A 21,978-nucleotide genomic window follows, 5' to 3' on the forward strand; every position below is an offset into this window, starting at 1 on the left:
ATATAAAAATAATTTTGAATTACTAGGAATCTAAATAACATATGAATTCTATATTTGTTTATAATAAGCATTTATAATAAGGTTATAAATGCTGCTCTGCGTAATAAACGGTATTTGAGTTTAAACACAAATTAAATAATTTTTTGGCAGCAAAAAAACAATACCGTTATAATAAAAAAATCCAGATATTTTAATTAAAATGGCATGGTTTATATCAGAAATCAATATTGAGGTATATTGCCCTCCTAAGCAAAGATGTAAAATGACAGTTATGAGAAAAATTTTTACATTTTATGTGAGCCTTGTTTGTTATACCAACCCTGTGTTTGACGAATCCTTGATAATACATTGTTTCTATAAAGTTCAATAAATAAGTATTTTTGCATTTTTTATTTTTTTATTGCAATTTTTGTTGACTATATTCACTATATTGTTGTTGTAGACTATATTCGCAACACTACTGTTGTTGTAAACTATATTGACAATAACAATTGTGTCTTCTTTTTTATTTTGTCAATTTATGATTGTAATCAGACAAAAAAAGGTATTTGGAATGCCTTGTATAATATCATTAAATAAATAGTAAATAATATATGATTATTAGAAATTACTTGATTAATGTAAACAGGTTTTTCTATATTATTAATTTTTTTTTTGTACAGTATAAAATTTTTAGACAATTGTTGGAGATTTTGTACGAGAAAATGAAAAATTTATTCAGCAAAATGAAGACCGTAGAATAGGTTTAATATTTTATTTTTTGTTTTTATATGTCCAATATTTATTTCTCAGTTATTGTTATATTATTATTACCTATATATAATAATAAATTTTTAGTTTGGTATTTTTAATACTTATTGTTATTATTGCTATTATTATATAATAATAGTAATGAAAATAACCTAATTTTTAAAATTGAGAAACATGCCTATCGTAACAAACTTTAAGTCAAGCTAGAAAGTAGTTTATCTTTGCAGTACAATGACTTTTAACGTCTCAGATTGAAAAATGGTTTCAACTATTAGGTGTTGTTTTTTAGGAAACACTTCTGTTTTAATATTATTATTTAAAAAAAAATTTAATAATAGAATTATTGATGAGTTACCGTAATATTACTGAGTAGTAGGTTTCTTATTCTAACAATGATATAATTTTCTATTTGTGGAAAAACCATTTAAAAAATTGCCATTAGATCTAATCATTTTTTTAAAAGTCATAATTCTAGTGACTAAAAAATAAGTAAATGTTAATAATTCTCCAAAGAATAGCAGAAAACCAGAACTGTTTGCATTTTTCTTTCAATTGATCTCTTGGCTCTAGTAATTAATTCTTTTTTTTCATTCTTGTGAAACATGTTGATCATTTTGATAAAATGGTAAAGTGATTATAAAAAAGAAATGTGAGTGTATTTTTTATGGTAAAATAAGAAATAACTTTAAAGAATCAGGCAAGAAAAAAGTCTTATTAAAAGAAAAGAAATAACCTTTTTTTTATAATTTTTTTCTCGTAATAAGGTTGTTTTTGTATAAATGCTTCTTTTTAAAACCATTGTTTTGTTTATTATGTCCTAGTAGTCATGCATGCAGATAATATTGCAATTTTTATTGGATTGATTTTATTATTACAAGTGATATGTTTTAGGTGATGCTATTGCACCTTGGTGTGGATACCATGAAGAAGAATTACTCAAAAGACAAATTATGGCTCTATCTTCAGTTAGTTACTGTTTTAGTGTGGTTTATTTTTCTTTTAGTATATTTTATTACTAAAAATGTTAAAAAATTATTTAATAATTTTTATTGTTAGATACTTAAATTAAAGAGATTGATCAACTCATTGTTAGATACTTAAATATATTTAATAATACAACAATGTAATTAATAAGTTTTCTGAGTCTAATAAATAAGTATTCAAAAAACCATCTGTGAACTCACTTATTAACAGTTACATTTTCTACTACTACTTTTTGATCCCATCCTTCTCAATTTCAAAATTTTAGAACAAATTTTAATATTTGCTTGCTTTCTGCTTCTTCTTTTAAACAAAATATAATGCAACTTTATAAATACTAAACAGTTCTTCTAACTAGTGAATCCAAATCCGGATTTCGGAATTTCGGAATTCCGAAATTCCGTCATATTTTGAATTTTTAAAAATCTGGAATTCAAAAACGCAAGTTGCGGATTTTTCGAATTTAGAATTTCGATTATTTAATTCTTATTTTATTTTTGAAGTTATTTAGAACTGTTTTTATAAAAATTTCAAAAAAAACTTTTGTTTTGTTTTTATATTATGTATTCCGTTCCGTTCTAAAAATTTTAATTTTTATTACTAAAAACGTTTTTCAACAACAAATTTGTCATCCTCAGTAGTATAATACAACAGTTTTTAGTAATAAAAATTAAAATTTTTAAAACGGAATAAATACATAATATAAAAACAAAACAAAAGTTTTTTTTTGAAATTTTTAGAATTTCGAATTTAGAAGAACTTTTACTATAGATGGCAGCATTGTGTACTTTCATTGTTATAAATTCAAAAAATTTAAATTTTAGTAGGCTTAGGCTGCTGCAAATGCATTAAAAAATTTTTTTAAAATGAAATATTAACATTAAGAAATTAAATTGTATGCAGAGCAGACAAAGTAAGTCATTATATTAATTTTATGTTTTAAATCCCAACCCAAGTATGGTAGATAAATCTGAAGAAACTTTTATGGACATTTCAAAAGAAAGCTCATCAAATTCAGTGTGGAAATATTTTCTACGAGGGAAAACAAATCAGGTGGCGAAATGCATGCAATGCAAGCAAGTTTTAAAGATATTGGGTGGATGTACAACTCCCATGCACACACATCTTCGTTCTAAACACAACACAGTTTTGAACAAGCGAAAGTTTGATGAAAATACAACAGCTTCTACATCTGACAGTAACGATAGTGTTGTGAGCACAACCAGAAAAACGAACACAATCATTGATTTTTTCAAGTCAAAAAAAGATGAAACTTTTCCTGCCGTAGTAGCTAGAATGATTGCTTCTGATGGTTTACCGTTTCGTGTTTTTTGTACGTCAAACGATTTAAGAAAATGTTTAACAATGCGTGGATTCGGTGATATTCCAAAATCACCCACCAGCATACAGAAAGTCGTGATGGATTATACTAAAAAAATTAAACAATTGTAAATTGCTGAAATTAATCAATTAAAAAATAATTTATGCTTTAGTCTAACATTGGACGAGTGGACGTCCTCTCGAAATAGATGTTATATGAATGTTAACGTTCATGGGTCGAAAAATATCTGGAATTTGGGTCTTTCTCAAATTAATGGTCGATTTGCAGCTGAAAATTGTGTAAAACTGTTAGAGGCCAAGTTAGAATCATTTCAGTTAAATATAAGGAACGATATTTCGTGTATTGTAACTGATGGTGCTTCTATGATGCAAAAAGTGGGTAGATTATTACCATGTGAACAAATTTTGTGTTTTGCTCATGCAATTCAGGTTGCAATTGTAAATGTGATCTACAAACAAACAGAGAAAGAGGTAGATGAAGATGATTATGAGAGTGTCCTAGATCTGGACTCTGATGAAGAAGATTCAAGTGATGATGAAGGAATGCAAGTGGGGACGAGAAATGAATGTGATGTAGAAATTACTGAAAAGTTTACATTGCGAAATGTAATCATGAAAGTTCGGGTAATTGTTCGAATGTTTCGGCGTTCCCCTTTAAAAAATGAAGTGTTGCAAAAACATGTGAAGGAAGATCATGGAAAGGAATTGCAGCTATTGCTTGATTCGAAGACTAGATGGAGTAGCCTGATGTCCATGTTAGAACGTTTTAATCTTTTGAAAAGTTCAATAAAAAAGGCAATAATTGATATCAAAGCGGATACATTTTTGAATGATTCAGAATGGAATATAATATCTACAGTTTCTAGAAATTTGAAGCCTATAAATTTGCCATAGACGCGTTATGCCGTGCTGATGCAAATTTACTTTCTGCGAATGCAACATTTACATAGACCCGACAGTATCTGAGTCTACTAAAATGGATGACGATAAACCTATTGAATCATTGGAAACTCAGTTATCCTTGCAGGAAATTCTTCAGCAAAAGATAAAGGAATCACTCTCGGAATCACGGTCAAAAGTTCTACAAAAATCATCGATTCATTCCGAAATTCGCAGTGAAATGAAATTTTGGGATGAAGGGGGATCCCGCGGAATGCTTTTGGAAGATCTTTACAAAAGTTTATTAACAATTAACAAAAATTCGATCAAGGCTCAACGACAAAACATTGGATACTTTGTGCTTTTTAAGAAGCTTTTTCAAAAATCAAAATGAAAATTGAACTTTCATTTTGCGATTTTATTTTTGTAGTTCAAAAATATTTTAATATGAAATATTTCCTTATTTTGTAATTTGTTTTAATTTTATTGTTTTGAACTAAATACATTTATGTTAAAAAATAATGTACTTTCTTTTCTTTATATTTTTTAAATTCTTCTATAATAATTCCGGAATTAAACCGGAATTCCGGATTTCATCTCCTGTAATTCCGAAAATCCGGAATTCAGTTTTTTACAAAAAAAGGATTCACTACTTCTAACCTTTGTCATGAACTTCTGTAAACCAATAATGTAAAATTGCAGTTAATAAATTAAAACTTTCAAAGAGGTTAAGATCATATTAATATACATATACATACATACATGCGTATATATATATATATATATATATATATATATATATATATATATATATATATATATATATATATATATATATATATATATATATATATATATATTTACATACATATATGCGGTAGTGGTGTAGTGGTAAAAGCGCTTGCTTTGTAAGCGAGAGGTTCGGAGTTCGACTCCCACCACGTCCCTGGAAGTACCGCGCTCAACTTAGTTTCTCCGCGCAGCGGCCTTGCTCGGCAAGGTTTGTGTTTCGGAGTTAAAAAGTTGAGAGAGGGTTGCACCATGAATAACAACTAAGAAAAAAAAAAAAAATGAGTAGCCTCCTCGACTGTAGTGGCCCCCCTCGGGCCTTTGAGAGGTGAATAATCTTAAAATATATATATATATATATATATATATATATATATATATATATATATATATATACATATACACATATATATATACATATGTATACATATATATATATATATATATATATATATATATATATATATATATATAATATATATATATATATACACTTATATATATATACACATACATATATATATATATATATATATATATATATATATATATATATATATATGAGAGTGTCAAAAAAAAATTTTTTTGAAATATATATGCTCCACCCTCATAATGTGTTCTAGATAATAAAAAAAACTGATTTTTAAAATTTTTTTAATAAAAATTAGTTTTAGGGTTTCCCCCAAGACCCTTAAACGTATAACAAGTTCCTAATAATATCAAAAAAATTTTAGAGTATGTCATGTTGGGTCTAAAGCGAAATTATATGAAAATGTCGAAAATGATAACTATATTATATAAAAATATGTTAGATTTAACAGCATAAAAAATAAAGTTTATTAATTAAAAGTTAAAAATTGCGTTTTTACCACTTTTATTTTACAATTTTTTTTTTTTTTCAATAAGTATTTGCAATATAATTATCATTTTTATCAATTTTCATTTGGTTTTGCCTCATTTGAGACCCGACATGGTACGTTTTTGAAAAAAAAAATTTCTGATAATATTAGGAACTCATTAAATGTTCAAGGATTTTTGGGGACCCTTAAAGTTTTATTCAAAAGGTTTTTAAATCCAGTGTTTTTTTATCATATATACTCATTAAGGGGGTGGCAGCATATATTTTTAAAAAATGTAGTTTTTCTGGGACGCCCTAATATATATATACAGCTTTGGCCAAAAGTTTGTAAAACCCTTGCATTTTTGAAGGAAACAACACATTTTGTGTAATAACATAACAACATATATTTTATATAACTACCATAATACAAAATTAATCTACAGTCATTAGGTCATTAAAAATCCACAGTTAGTATTTTGTATATTTTCCTCGACTCTTCAGAACAGCTTCTATATGCTTGGGCATCGAGGTCACCAAATTCTCACAATACTGCTGACTCACTTCTGTCACCCATACACGTTTTATAACCTCTATTAGATCCTTTTCTGACGTCGTTACTTGCTCAGCAACCTTTTGTTTAATTAAGGTCCACATATTTTCAATGGGATAGAGGTCTGGGCTTGATCCAGGCCATGGACCTAAGACCTCAATCCCAGAATCCCGAAGCCAACTACTCACTGCCCTTGTTTGATGGCAGGGAGCACCATCATGCTGAAATGTGGTGCAATTGAGTATCCCCATATGATGGGGAAGTTCCTCTTGTAAGATACTAAGGTAGACCTGACCATTGATCATTGTATTTTGTTGCATGAACCAGATACCTCCCCTGCCCGCTGCGCTAAAGCTTGCCCAAACCATGACAGTAGGTGACTTCTTTACCGTTAGTGTTACATATCTGGCATTGAAGCGTTGATTTGGTGGTCTCCTAACACAACATGACTTTTATTGAAACTGAGTGAAGGTAGCTTCGTCTGAAAACATCACGTTCCTCCAGTTTTCTGCCACCCAGTGCCGACAGAAGGCCAATCGGTCTTTGATGTTTTTAGCAGTCAACTTGGCTTTTTTTGCAGCACAATAGCACCGGAGATTGAAATCGTTTACCAATCGCCTCCTGATTGTTCGGGAACTTGGTGGGTCCGACATGGATGATGATATAGCTGAGGAGGACCACGTGGGATGAGCAATACAGGCCTTTCGGATGAGACGATCAGCTGATAATGAAGTTACATGTGGTCTTCCAGATCTTTTGCGTGAATCCAGTGTACCCAACTCTGTTGCTCTAGCAATCCCTTTGATTACTGCCGATCGGGACACCCCCAGAATGACTGAAATTCTCTTTTTAGAGAAGTTTTGCTGGTGGAGCACCATAATTTGCGCACGTTTTGCGACTGACAACTCCTTTCCACGTGCCATTAGAAGATTATGGGTCGGAATATCTGCAAACACACTCAGAACAAAATTGTGAATTGCTAATATTTACTAATATTTAATTAACTACTAAGTAAAACGAGGTAAATTGAACATAAAAATCAACCTTTACTCCTTCTAAAATATGATTTATAATTTCTACCTGTTTGAAATGATTCCAAAATATGGACGTAAAATAAAGTCGTATTTAGAGTCCAAAAATAGAAATTTCTAACCTGTAAAGCGTGTTAGCAGACGTCTACACATGCATGTGAATCAATCTAAGAACGTAAACAAGTCAAACACTGCATAAGAACTTTATAGCTTTACACATGATTAGTTGTGTGTCTCTCATAATGAACAACGGCTGATACTGAAATCAATGGTACATTGATTGTATAAGCTATAAATATCTTTGTATTCAAGCGTAAAATAGGAAACAACGCTCATTCTGTAGCTTGTCTTCTATATTTCAACAACTGACACTAATTAGTGCAAATTAGTCATTGCGGCATAGTCTATAACCGCCGAAAATGGCTAAAACGCCCAAAATGCAAGGGTGTTCCAAACTTTTGGCCAAAGCTGTATATATATATATATATATATATATATATATATATATATATATATATATATATATATATATATATATATATATATATATACATATACATATATATACATATATATACATATACATATATATTTACACACATATACATATATATACATATACATATATACACACACACACACACACACATATATATATTAGGGTGTTTCATATTTTATCAATTTTTGAAATTAAACTCGCGAATCGATTTATAAATTGACCATTTATATGAAAATAAGTTTGAACAAAAAAAAGTATGTTTGTACAATTTTTAGGGTCCCCGCCAGTTCGATTTTGGGCAAAAATGTTGGGTGTTTTAAACGCCTGGCAGGGACCTTAAAATTTATCCTATAAAATTTTTTATTCTTTTAAATAATATATGTTGGATTGGATATTAATTACATAAAAGGAGCATGTTGAAAAAATTAAGATACGCCTCCGAGTTATTAATATTTACAAAAACCTATTTTATAACTCGGTGGCATATTTTATATCTCGGAGGCGTATTTTATAACTCGGAGGCGTATCTTAATTTTTTCAACATGCTCCTTTTATGTAATTAATATCCAATCCAACATATATTATTTAAAAGAATAAAAAATTTTATATGATAAATTTTAAGGTCCCTGCCAGGCGTTTAAAACACCCAACATTTTTGCCCAAAATCGAACTGGCGGGCCCCTAAAAATTGTACAAACATACTTTTTTTTGTTCAAACTTATTTTCATATAAATGGTCAATTTATAAATCGATTCGCAAGTTTAATTTCAAAAAATGATAAAATATGAAACACCCTAATATATATATATATATATATATATATATATATATTATATATATATATATATATATATATATATATATATATATAAATAATCTTTTAAAATCATATTCTTGTTATACGATATTTTCATATTTGTTGAATTTAATTAAGACGGCAGCGTATAAACTTTTCTGTTTTAAATATATTTTGATGTTATTATATATTTACAATATTTCGCTGACCTATAGCGGTCAGCATCATCAGGTGTAATAAAAAAAAAACGTTACAAAAAATGACTACAAAACTTCATAAATCTAACTGTCAAAAAAGGAAGATAAAAATAGTTTTTATTAAATAATATAAATCCTAAATAAAATAGTTAAAGCAAAAACAAACGTATTTTGTTAATTCTAAATAAAATAATTAAAAACAGCAAAATGAACGCTGTACTTAAATTCTGAACAAATTAGTTTGAAAACACAACAGCAAAACAAATGTTTTAATAAAATTCTAAGTAAAAAAATAAAATAAAAAGGAAAAAATGTTTCAAATATATTCTTAATTGAATAATACAAACAATAACACTTTTTAGAAATTTCCTAAAAAAATGTTTAAAATAAAATGGCAAAATAAATGTTCGATTTAAATTCCAAATACAAACCTTTTATTTAAATTGTTATCTTCTATAGCTTGTTTAGATGAGCATTTGCTCACTAATTTTGCTTATCTTTATACCACGTTTTTAGAAAAAGGAGAAAAAAATAAAGAAAAGATTGCTGCTCCGTGCTAAACCTTCAGTCGATGTAGCAGCACTCCGTTGTGAGTCAGGCTATTTGTCAGTTGATATATGTCCTGAAGCCTCTGGTAACAGGCTATTTCAGTTTGACGTCAGAGTGCTCATCTAAACTAGCAATTTAAGTTTTATGTATATATATATACATACATATACATATGTATATATATATATATATATATATATATATATATATATATATATATACATATATATATATATATATATATATATATATATATATATGTATATATATATAATTTTTTGTTGTTTTAAAATAAAATAAAAGGATGAACGGAACTTTTTGCGTGATCCTCCATCTGGTGTTGAGTATTCATTTGAAATAAATCACATGATGCCCACAGCTATGGCTACATTAAAGGAAGATAAAGAACTTGAATTGATGCGTTTTAAGCTTGTTCCTAAAAGGTTTTTTTTTATGAAGGTTTATTACATGAGACTTGATTGTTATTGTTTTATTCTTTTGTTTAATTTTAATTTGATTTTTATTATTTGATTTTTTTTCTGTTTATTACAAGTTTGTGTTTCGTTCTTAAGATTATAAACAATCTGATTTTGAACTACTAAAATTGAATTATAATAAATTTAACATGATTTGAGTTTTTTTTGATAATCATTTTTATTTTAATGACAAATATTTTTTTGAGAACATATAAAATGTTGAGAGTTGTTTAGAAATTACTGTTACTAATTAATTAGCAAAGGTGATTGGTTTAAAGTTATACCATTCATCTTGCATCAATTTGCTTAGATAAGTTTATTCTTTACAAAAATGGAAAATAAATTGTGCAATTGATTTAAAATTATTTTATCAAAAATGCAAATATTTCGCTAAGTTGAAATAAGGAAATTGTTTTTTATTCCTATATGAGTTTAAGGTAAAAACAGATGTTTCCTGTTGGCTTTTTTCACCTTGTTCATTTTGTAGATTGATGTGTATGTAAAAATTAAGCTTGGGTCTGCTGAAAACATTGCCAGTAGCATTATTTCATATTTGAATGAAGTTGGATTTTCATTTCATGAACTGGAAGTAATCAGATGCGATGGCACTGTTACTAACACGGGATTAAAATTTGGTGTTATTCTCACAATTGAAAAATATGTAAAAAGTTCACTGCAGTGGGGGATTTGCCTCTTACACTTCAACAAATTGCCATTCTGGCATTTATTTCAAGCGTTAGACGGAGAAACGACAGGCCTAAAATTGTTTAGCAGTCTGATTGGTGCACAGCTTAATAAGTGTTAAAAGTTACCAGTGGTAAAATTTGTCATTGTCAATTGTGAAATTCTAGAAATTGACCGTAAAACTTTAAGCAAAGCTCAGCAGTTCTTGTTGGAGTTCTGCTATTAAATCAGGCAGTTGTTCTGAAGATTTATCTGTTTGTGAACCTGGAACAATTTCACACTCAAGGTGGTTAACAACTGCAAACAGAGTTTTACGATTGTACTTGAGCCTTGAAACCCCAACAGAGGAGCACAAAATCTTAGTTTCTTTTCTTTTAAAATCATATGTCCCTGGATGGTTTCGTATAAAAAAAAGTAAATACTTCACAAATGGAGCAGAACATGTATTTGAAATGATAAAATTGTCAAGATTCCTGCCCAATGATTTGCTAAAAGTAATAGACCCATTAATTAAGAGAAACGGGTTTTTATTCAGAAAACTTGCTTTTAACGATGGTAGTAGAAAAGTGGGTTCATATTAGAAAATTGGGTTTTAGAAGAAGTATAAATGCAAGAAGCTTCTTAAAGAAATTTTATCAGGAGTTTTCAACCACCCTAAATTAATTTCCTTGCTACCGACTATATAGAGATGATTGACTGGAACACTACTACGCTTTTGCTGCCACCTTTGCTTGCTCTTTTTTTTTCAAGCAAATCATATTCTAAACTACCAACAGAAATTAGCAAAAAGTAAAATAATATATTTCTTCAAAAAAGTTTTATTCAAAAAGATGATTTTTTAATTAAAAAAAAAAGATTTCTTATTTACTATGCCAATACTTTTTTTTACTTAAATTGTCTCTAGATATTTGTTAAAAAATTTATTCAATTTCATTTCATTTGTTAGAATTTTATAAAAAGGGAAAATTTCTTCGATTATTTAAGCGCGATACACTAGCTCCAGATGTAAAATATTAATTTATTTTTTTTGCATTATCCTTAGGTACCCTAAAGGAAAGTTTTTTATGGTATAGCGAGTCAAAAATCAGAAAAAATTTTTTTAGGCCTACCCTAATGAATAATCCTTGGGAGAGGTAATAAGAGCATTCCCATAAATTAGAGATGGAATGTTAGATTTTTAATGACTCTGTTTAAGATAATTTTCTAGTACTGGCTGCTGGCAGTTTAGTTGGAAGTGAATTCATTAAAAAAAAATTTTTTTTTTTTTTGAATTAACTTTTAGAAGTTTGAAAATTAATTTTGATTTATTACATGTTTATTTTATATTAAGAATAAAAGAAGAAAAGTTTTGGAGAAATTACTTTTATCGAGTCTCTTTAATTAAACAGTCAACACAATTATCAACATTGGCAGATTTAGGTATGTAAATTAACAGAATAATTATTTGTAGTAGACAAAAGATAAATTTATTATGAAAATAACTTTTTCTAAATTTTTAGAGCTGAAAAAATCTCCTCGTAGTTCTTCATCTGAATCTCTACAAAACAAAGGTAAAAACAAATGTGAAAATGAAAGTTTATTTGATATTTATATTTATCTCCAATTATTTTTATATTTATTTTTAATTCCAAGTTAAATAATTTTACTAAACTTGACTATATATACTAAAACAATATATACATATATATACAATATATAAACAATCTAATCTAAAATGTTCATTTTATTAAAATATTCAAACAGAATAAATAAATAAAGCAGAACTAAAATAATAAAGTTCAATAAAACATTTTAATGCTTTTATTTAATTTTTAATATGGTAAATAAACTTTAAGAATTTTTCAATTAAAAAGAATTTTGTTTTGAAATGGTAAAATTGCAAAAAGTGAAAATGTACAAGTTTAACTGTCAGATATGTAATATTGTGTGCAAATAAGCAATGTTGCACGCAAATAAACAAGACAGTACCACAAGAGACATTGCGGCTCAGTTTAGAAAAGGAAAATCAACAGTTGCTGATAAAAATATAAATATAAGAAAAGAAACAGCAGTAGAATCTTTCCAATGTCAAGAAGGCCTTGAATTGCATTTGAAGTTAAAACTTTGATTCGTGCCACGCAAAAAAGCTGCCTTTACAAAAGCTGAAATAAAAGAACTTCGTAATTTGAAATGTAATGTTGATAAAACAAGTGTTGTTTGAGGTCTGATAATTTATTAGGAAGATGTCTTGCAAAGAAACCTTTTATTTTTATAAAGAATCCAAAAGCAAGCATGAAATTTGCTTATAAACATTTGCACTGGGCAGGAGACTAATGGTCAAAAGTAGTTTGTAATAATGAACCCAAGTTTATGTTATTTAGATCTGGTGGTATTAGGTATGTTTGGCATCAAAAAGGCCAAAGAAATGACCCTAAGCACCAGCAACTAACAGTAAAGCACGGATGTGAAAGCATCATAATTTAGTGTTGCTTTAATAGATTTTGTCAGTCCTATCCACTTGGTTGATAGCATTTTAAATACAAATATATATAAGGATATCATTAAGAATGTTATGCTGCCACATGCTAAAGACAAAATGCCTTGAGAATTGATATTTCAGCTAGACAATCACTCAAAGTACACTTTAACTCTAGTAAAAGACTTATTCAAGTCTAAAAAGGTGGATTAATGGAATAAACTTCGCAAAGTCAAGTTAAAGTTTTTGAAAACCAACATTTAGATAAAATTTATTTGAAATTTTGAAACAAGAACAAAAAATTTATTTGTTTTTACTTCGAAATTTTTTGACATTTAAGTGAAAAGTTGGAAAAAACAAATTTTGGACTTTTCATTTAAAAGTTATATAGATTAATGTTCTTGACCGCTTACCTTTACACACTACTGTGTGTGCATATATATATATATATATATATATATATATATATATATATATATATATATAATCTATTTCATAGTCTTACCAGTCAAATGTGTGGACCACGAGCAAGAACATGATCATGCTGAGTATGATTCTGCTAATAGTCCAGTTAATCATGAATTTCTCAGTGACATTTATGGCGGTCACGATGGCCAATGTAAGATTTTTTTTTTTTAAATCTTTTTAAATTATTTCTTAGATGTTTATATACAATGCTAAGATGAAATCACTGTTCTCTAAATTAACTGCCAGGTTGAAATAGATTTTTTTTGCATTTAATTAATCATATGCATTAGTAAACACAAACTAAGTTGTTAGAAAAACTGGAAATAAGCAGGTTTGGATAGGAATTGCGTGCAGTCGAATGCTATTGCTGACCATGCAAATGGTTTTTTTTTGTTGATAACTTGACCACGACTGTTTAGATGTTTTGATGATTTAAACATTTCAGAAATGCACTGAAAAAAATGCTATGCTAAATAGTTCAGCTCAGCGTTTTTAAGTCTTAAAACTATGAAAAAAATCAAAAAAACTGAAAAAGAAAACAATTCCCCACGAAAAAGAAAATATATATAATATAACCTTTAGAATAATACTCAAAAAACTCAAACTTGAAGCAAAATTTACTTTTAATTAATGTTACATTTTTAATTAATGTAATAATAATTTTTTTAAATGTTTTATTAAAGTTATGTAAAACGCTTTAACAAATTACTTCTAATGATTGTTTAATAGATAAACAAATTTTATTAAAATTGTTGTTTATTTAAAATGTGAAATTAAATTATTGAAATGAAGTTTTAATAAAACTTAGGTCCTAAGTTTTATTAAAGTCAACCATTATGGTAGTCAAAATAGGTTTATTTATGTTAATAGATGTCTTTGTTAGATGTTTTAGAGAAGGATGTTATCTTATGGAACTAAAATTTGCTGAGTGAGTTTTAATTCAAACAATCAGTAGCAATAATTTAATTTGTGTTATATATTTATTTGTTATATGTGTCTTTTGTAAATGAAATTAATATATTGATGGCTTATTTTGACTACCATAATGGCTAACTTTATTAAATCTTTAAGAACTGAAATAAGACATTAATAAAACTTAAAGGAAAATAAAGCAAAAAATTGCAAGTTTTAATTTTGAATATATACATACTTAGCACTTAGTTCAGATTTTTCTGACAACTTAATTGTGTTTACTAATGCATATGATTAATTAAATGCAAAAACATCAGGAGTGGGTAGAGTTTCAACTTGGCAGTCAGTTTGGAGAACAGTGGAATAGGAAGTTTCAGGATATGAATTCAAGGTTCAGTTTTTGTCGTTTTTATTTTACTTGAATACATTCCAAATTTTCATACTTTATGTATGCAAGAGACAGTTTTTACAAAAAGAAATTAAATATTTAATATAAGTTATATAGCCTAAATAAGATAGATATATTTATATGTATATATGTATATATATATATATATATATATATATATATATATATATATATATATATATATATATATATATACACACAGTATTGGACCAAACATTTGCAACCAACATTGAACAATGCTAAAAAGTGTTCCCAATTTAACATGTCTTAAAAACGAAATGAACTATACTACCACAGTTCAGGAGTCTAGAGTCATAGCATGCCATGACATGAGCAATCAGCTGACAGGTGACAGCACACAGGCAGAATTTCGTTGACAAGTGCCATTTTGCAGCGGACAAAACAAGTGCAACTTTTTTGGTTTGTTTCGTTTTCTTAAGTCTGGTCCGTGTCACGTCACAGAAGTTTTTTAATAATTAAAGAAAGTATCCAGAAGTTTCCAGAAGCATGCAGAAGCTTTCCAGAAGAAGCATCTGGAAGCATCCAGAAATATCCAGAAACATTCAGAAGCATCCAGAAGCTTCCAGAAGCATCGAAAAGAAGCATCTAGAATCTTCCAAAACAGGTTCACACAGGTTTATTTTACTATATAAGCGACATGTAAATCGACAAGTAATTCAGTCAGTATATGGAAGTCAATCAGTCAGTATTATCAAGACAGTTTATCGAAGTGAGTTTTATCAAAGTGTTTTATCAAAGAACATCAATACAAGAAGTGAAATACAACAAGTGTTTCATTACATCAATACAGTCCACATCCAACCAAGAAGTTGTGTTCCACAGAGCATTATTGTATCATCACAAGGTAAATGTAACAAGGTAAGCCTTGAGAAGCGTGATTATTTATTTTTATTATTTTTATGACTTCAAGTGCAAAAATGGCTCCCGACAGTCTTGGATTGGAACTAAGAAAGAAAATTATTGGCGATTACGTAAGTGGATTGTCACAGAAAAATATTTGTGATAAATATCGCATGAAAAAATAGACCGTATCAAGACTATGTTCCAAATATCGTTCTACGGGGAAGTTGGCAGCAGATAACAAAGGTGGAAGACCGCGCTCCACCACTTCTAGAGAGGATTCAATGATCTTCAGATCCGTCAAGAAGGATCCCTGGATATCATCAATCGAGATACAAAAGCAATTAGAGCTGCCTGTATCGGACCGAACAATCAGATGACGTGCTGTTGAAGCCGGATTGTTTTCTCGACGCCCTGCAAAGAAACCGCTGATTTCACTAAAAAACCAGAAGAAAAGACTCCTGTTTGCTACATCTCATATTGACTGGAATGTGCAGAAATGGTGAACTGTCCTGTTCAGTGATGAATCGAAGTTCAACATCATTGGGAGCAATGGCATTTGCCATGTACATTGACCGGCCGGAAAATGCCACGATTTACGTTACTGCTTTAAGATCGTGAAGCATGGTCTGGGGGTGTTTTTCTGCTAATGGTCTAGGTCCAATACATTGAAACGATGGAATAATGGACCGTTTCATGTATAAAAATATCCTGAAAGATGTTATGTTACCTCATGCTGAATGGAATATGCCAATAAAATGGGTTTTTCAGCAAGACAACGATCCGAAACACACTGCAAAAGTAGTCAAGCAGTTGTTTCAAGACAATCACCTATCGGTGATGGATTGGCCGCCTCAATCTCCGGATCTCAACCCTATCGAGAACCTGTGGGAGATGGTCAACCGCAGAATTAATCGTGAAGGTGTTCGTAATAAGGATCAACTGTTTGAACAAATCTAAAAGGTCTGGGCAGCGATTCCACTAAGTTTCATTGATCACCTGATCGAATCTATGCCTCGAAGATGCAAGGCTGTGATCGACAACAAAGGATTCGCCACGAAATATTGATAGCGAAATACAGCTTGGTCAACATTTTGTCGAGTTGCACTTGTTTTGTCCAGAAGGAAATCAACTTTTTTTCATACTTTAGATTAATTTATTAATTTTTGTGTACAAATAATGAACTTTGTGATGAATAAAACTTGAAGAACTTTGTCTCTAAACAGTTACATAGTTATTTCTCTAAATTGAAAAAATGCAGCACTTTTATATAAAGAAACTAAATTAGCATTATTTGGTTGCACTCCGATACTGTGTATATATATATATATATATATATATATATATATATATATATATATATATATATATATATATATATATATATATATATATATATAATTTAGTCTGCATGTAGTATATATTTTTTCACAGGTCTTAGTGAAGAAGAAAAAAGTCAAATGTTAGGTGATATAAAAGAAGATGTAAAAACTGATGATTGGGATGTTGAAAAAGAATTACAAGAAGAGCTTGAAGTAATTTGTTTTATATTTGAAATTAGGTTTTATATTGTGGTCATACAACGGCTAATGTTGAACTCATTGTTACAACTTTGGGTTGATTAACAGGAATGAGACAACTGCATAACTTATTGTTTAAGGTGTGCACTATCTATGACTGAATTCATTTCTCTATTAATTTAAAAGATGAATAAAATACATAAAAACATTAAATAATAAAAACCATTATTACCATCAAATTGTAAAGCAAATTGAAATCTTTTACAAATAGAGGTTTTCAAAGTATGTTTTCATCTGTTTATACTTAGCTTTTTCAAAATTTATCAGACCTACGAAGAGCAACTTCGTGGATGTATCAGTTGTATCTGCAACATAAATATCTGAAATTGTTGTTGTTACTGTTGCACAACTTCTGCTTCATTATTTACATGCTACCTCCTTTAATACTCATGGTTAACAATCATGATCTTGAAGCAAACCTAAGCAGCAAGTTAAGCTGTTCATGTGGACATTATCTAGTAATTTTCCACTATTGTCAATTCTTTTAGAAAGATTATATCCTAGGCATAAAAAATTTATCATTTTGATAATTTTTAATGACTCTTTATTGATAAAATATTGTGTAAAGTGATTTAAAAAGATTTGTTAAGTGATTTTCTACTAAATTTTATTGCTCTGATCTTTTAAGAACAGAACAATAAAAAATTAGTAATAATAAATTTATATATATATATATATATATATATATATATATATATATATATATATATATATATATATATATATATATATATATATATATATATATATAATAAATCTTCATATGTTCATTTCCAAATATAAAGATTTGGAAATGGACATATGAAGATTTGATTTTTCATGAAACTGTTCGCTTAAATTAGACAGCAAACTCTTATAAATGGTGTTCAGCATGTAAAATTAAATAACTAATATATCCGTACTAACTTTAATTGGAATTATTTTTGGATAATGGATGGCCTACTTAAAGTATACGGACTTATATTCTGCATCTTTGCCGAAAAAATAGAAGGCTTTTTTTTTTGCGGTTTTGAATGAAAGTTAAAATATAAACTAAAAGTTCTGTTAGTAGAGCAAATAATATTGAATGTTGGCTTGTTGGCTATTTATTAAATGATTTAAAACTAGATGTAGTGACAGTATTTGCATTTAATGTCAATGAATACTTACAAACCATAAAAAGTTTATATGATAAAGTTATTTGTAAATATACTAAATTATATGCCGACTAACTCATCTGTTATATGTGAAAAAAAATTTTAAGCACAACTTTAAAACAAAGAGAGCAGGATAAAAGATCCTGCTTAATAAAACAACGAGATCTGGCTAAAAGATCCTGTCTAATAAAATAAGGATAGCATGCTAAAAGATCCTGTTTAATGGAAGATTATAAACAATACCAACTCTACATCCAAGTGTCATGGACAAATAACTATTGCGAATAATTATGTATTTATGAGATTCTTGTAGTTAGTCTTCTGCTCATTTCAGTTCCAGAATGTTTAACATTGTAAATACTAAAAAAATATTGAGCACACAATTTTAAATACATTGCTGGTATGGTATGTAGCAAATATTAAAACTTAATTATCAAGTTGTATTTTACAAGTTATTGTTTAATACCAGAAGTTATTGAGTTAAAACCATATATTGAGTTATTTAATACCACAAGTTATTGTTTACATACCATAAGTTATTGAGATTATTATACAAGTTGCTGAGAGCAAATATTTATATGAAAATATTTTACAAGAGCTGTCTATTATCTTTGCATAATTTTTTTATAATCATAAAAATGCCCTGCATATGTATGTTTAAACACTTTCCTATTTATGTACAAAATCATGCAGAATCTTTTTTTTTTTTTGGTTTGTTTTGGGTTTTGAAGTACTTAAAAAATAAAGAAATAAAGCATACATTATAGCACCATTAAAACTTACAAATAAAGTGTTAAATCCAGGAAAATTTAAACAAAATTATAAAAATCTAAACTTTAATTAGCTATGGGATTGTTGATAAAAATGTAATACAAATCTGTCTGCTCAGTTGCAGTAGTCAAATAGTTCTTTTTAATTAAAGATCTTTTGAATTACGATTATAATTGTGTCAGTAAGTTGGGATGAGTGGCATTAACTTTTGCTTCAAAATTTTGTGCTCCTAATGAGTTAGTAAAATGAAAAGCTTATTTAAAGAATGGTGATGTCAAATAAATTAACAATTAAAAATATTTTTTCAACAAACTTTTGACTCCAGTCGCCCTCTTTGAAAATAGTGTCTGTCAGAAGTAGTAGAGAAGGTATCTTCCATATACATATTGCAGGTTATATAGCAAAAAGTTTAAAAATGGTTTAGTAAATATTAACAGATAAACAGTATATTGACAATTTATGTTTGTTAACCTTTTCCAATTTTTTATTTTATTTTTAATGTTATTATCAATACTGATTTGTAATTCTAAACAACTGCTCAGTTTGTTTTGAATTTATTTTGCTAATAAAAACTTACTTTGTTCTGAGCATCTGATACTGAGAATAAATCTCTAAAAAACCAGTAATATATTTTATATATAACTAATATATTTTTTAATATTAAAAAAAAGTAATTACAGATAAAAATTGTGTGGATATTATAGTTAGTTTATAGTGTTATCTTTTTTTAAAATCAATATAAATATAAAGTTAACATAAGATGTTTTTATTAATGTGGAATAACAAAATATATAAACAATACTACATTTTTTGGGTAAAGTCAAATTTTTTTTAATAAAAATTTATTTCTATTGAAAAAAAAAGCAATTTCTGTTAGAAAATAATTTATTTCTTGTTTCTTGTTTGTTTGTTTTGATTATATAGCATTTTTATTTTTTTAATAGGCTTCTATTTTTTCGGCAAAAATGCGGAATATTAGGCCGTATACTTTAAGTAGACCATGGATTTAAATATAAATATTTTATTTAAATATAAATATTTAAATATAAATACTTTTATTTATAATGTATTTAAATATAAATATTTTAAGCCAATCAAGTCAACCGATTTAAATCTAAACATCTCTGGTTATTTAAGGAACACATCAATGAACATAAAAACAATATCAATAAATGCAAATTTAGATACGCGTTAACTCCATTGACGACAAAGAACTGAAATAGCCATCTGCTTAAGCTTTAGTAAACTTGTCGACTGATGATAAAGTACTGAAATAGCCATCTGCCTTAGCTTTAGTATATTCGTTGACTAAGAGTTTATGTTTTGGAAGGTTTATTAATATATAATGAATATTTATGTAAATCTGCAGTTCATGGATTATTGCTATGGTGTGTAAGTAGAAAAACGAGCAAAAACGATAAAAGCTTGTTCAATCGTTTTTTATAAATCAGGAAGCCATCTACTAAAAAGTTTTTTTATTTATATATTAATATTTAAAATATTTAATTTTTTAATTGCTTTAAAATATCTACGCAATTATGCCGTGTTATGTTAAGGTTATGCATTATTTAAATAATATCTTAAGGATTTGTGCAAAGGTTTTTGTTGTAAATAATGTTTTAGAAATACGATTTTTTAGTAAGAGATAGTGTCTCAATTGGTTTTTTTTTTTTGGTTTTTTTTCTTACGCATATTCATAGGCCGGGTGAATAAAAATGAGCAATTGCTTTTACTCAGTAATTGATCAGCTTTACGTGAATAAAAACTAAGGACTTTTGCTTAAAATTTTGTTCACGTAAAGTTAAGCAATTTAGTAAGTAATTTTTCAGTTTTACGTGAATAAAAAGTTAATCAAAATTCCTTAAGTTTTTATTCACGTAAAGCTAACCAATTACTGAGTAAAAGCAATTTTTATTCACCCGGCTTAATATTTTATTAATATTTAAATGTGCGTTTGCCTACATGATTTAAAATAAAAAGCTATGCAAAAATTATTCGGTTAAAAAAAATGTTATACGGATTAGTTTTTATTTCTAGGTTTCTTTATTTTTAACAAATATGATAACACATAATTCTTTTAAATTTCTTGTCACAATTTTGAAGACATATTTTTAATTTTTAGAGTTTTGAACTTGTGAATGAAAAAGGTGACCTAAATGATGAGGACAATCAGCAATGGGAGAAAGAGATAGAGGATATGTTGCAAATTGGTCAGTAACCAAGTTCATTGTAATGCCATTTAATTCGAAAAAGGTTGCAACAGCATTTTTTAATAATATAATTTTCTATTCTCTCCATATTGTAAACATCACTCTTATTGTAAACACTATATCCCACAATGAAAGCATTATTTCCCAAATAATTTTAGTATTAGGTGTTGTAGAAGCAGTACATATAAACAAAAATTTGTTTGTTATCTTTTAAAATTTTGTTGATTAAGAGTTTTTAAAAAATTTAATGAACATATTTTTTTCTTGTAAAATTTCGAACATAATCTATATATGTTTAGTTTTGAATTATCTGTTTTTTTTTTTAAATTCTCAAAGAATCGTTAATGGGTGTTATTGCTAAAATGTATATCTTGTTTGTAGATGGGTTATTTCATGTGTAAATTGGTTTTTTGCTTTGTAAATAATAGTAATATAGTAATCTTAAATATTGACGTGGTATTAAATTGATTGAGCTTGGGCGTTGTACAATAAGGTGTGTAGTAAGGCGTGTTCTATTTACAATTTAAAGGAGAAAATCCGCGTCGAATTTTTTTTCTGCCCCCTCAGGACTATTCATTATTGGAATCCCCTTTATATTAGTAAATTTGAAATTTTACTAAAAAAAACTTCGATATGTAGCTATTAAATTGTTTCACGATAATTAAAGTATCGAATATTTGGCTAGGCGCTCGGCCAAAACACCAAATATTTGGCTTTCGAAAACTTAATTATTTTGAGTATTCCAACCTGCTTTGTTGAAGTGCACATGTCAACTACGATCAGGCATTTTTGTTTCATCTATGACTAGGTCGT

The 21,978-nt window shown here is 27.9% G+C and overlaps 1 protein-coding gene across 1 annotated transcript in view; it reads left to right on the top strand.

The window, feature by feature from the left end:
- Positions 1–21,613, top strand: part of LOC100197635 (synapse-associated protein 1) — a 44,932-nt gene extending 23,319 nt beyond the window's left edge. Inside the window, exons 3-10 of the mRNA XM_065793988.1 lie at positions 677–743; positions 1,642–1,715; positions 9,507–9,646; positions 11,694–11,782; positions 11,863–11,913; positions 13,318–13,437; positions 16,903–17,003; positions 21,078–21,613. Coding sequence (XP_065650060.1) covers positions 677–743; positions 1,642–1,715; positions 9,507–9,646; positions 11,694–11,782; positions 11,863–11,913; positions 13,318–13,437; positions 16,903–17,003; positions 21,078–21,173 — 738 coding nt within the window. The 3' untranslated portion in view covers positions 21,174–21,613. The remainder of the gene's footprint in view (positions 1–676; positions 744–1,641; positions 1,716–9,506; positions 9,647–11,693; positions 11,783–11,862; positions 11,914–13,317; positions 13,438–16,902; positions 17,004–21,077) is intronic.
- The last annotated feature ends 365 nt before the right edge of the window (positions 21,614–21,978 follow it).

This window comes from Hydra vulgaris, chromosome 03 (genome assembly GCF_038396675.1).
Source record: "Hydra vulgaris chromosome 03, alternate assembly HydraT2T_AEP".
NCBI lineage: Eukaryota > Metazoa > Cnidaria > Hydrozoa > Anthoathecata > Hydridae > Hydra > Hydra vulgaris.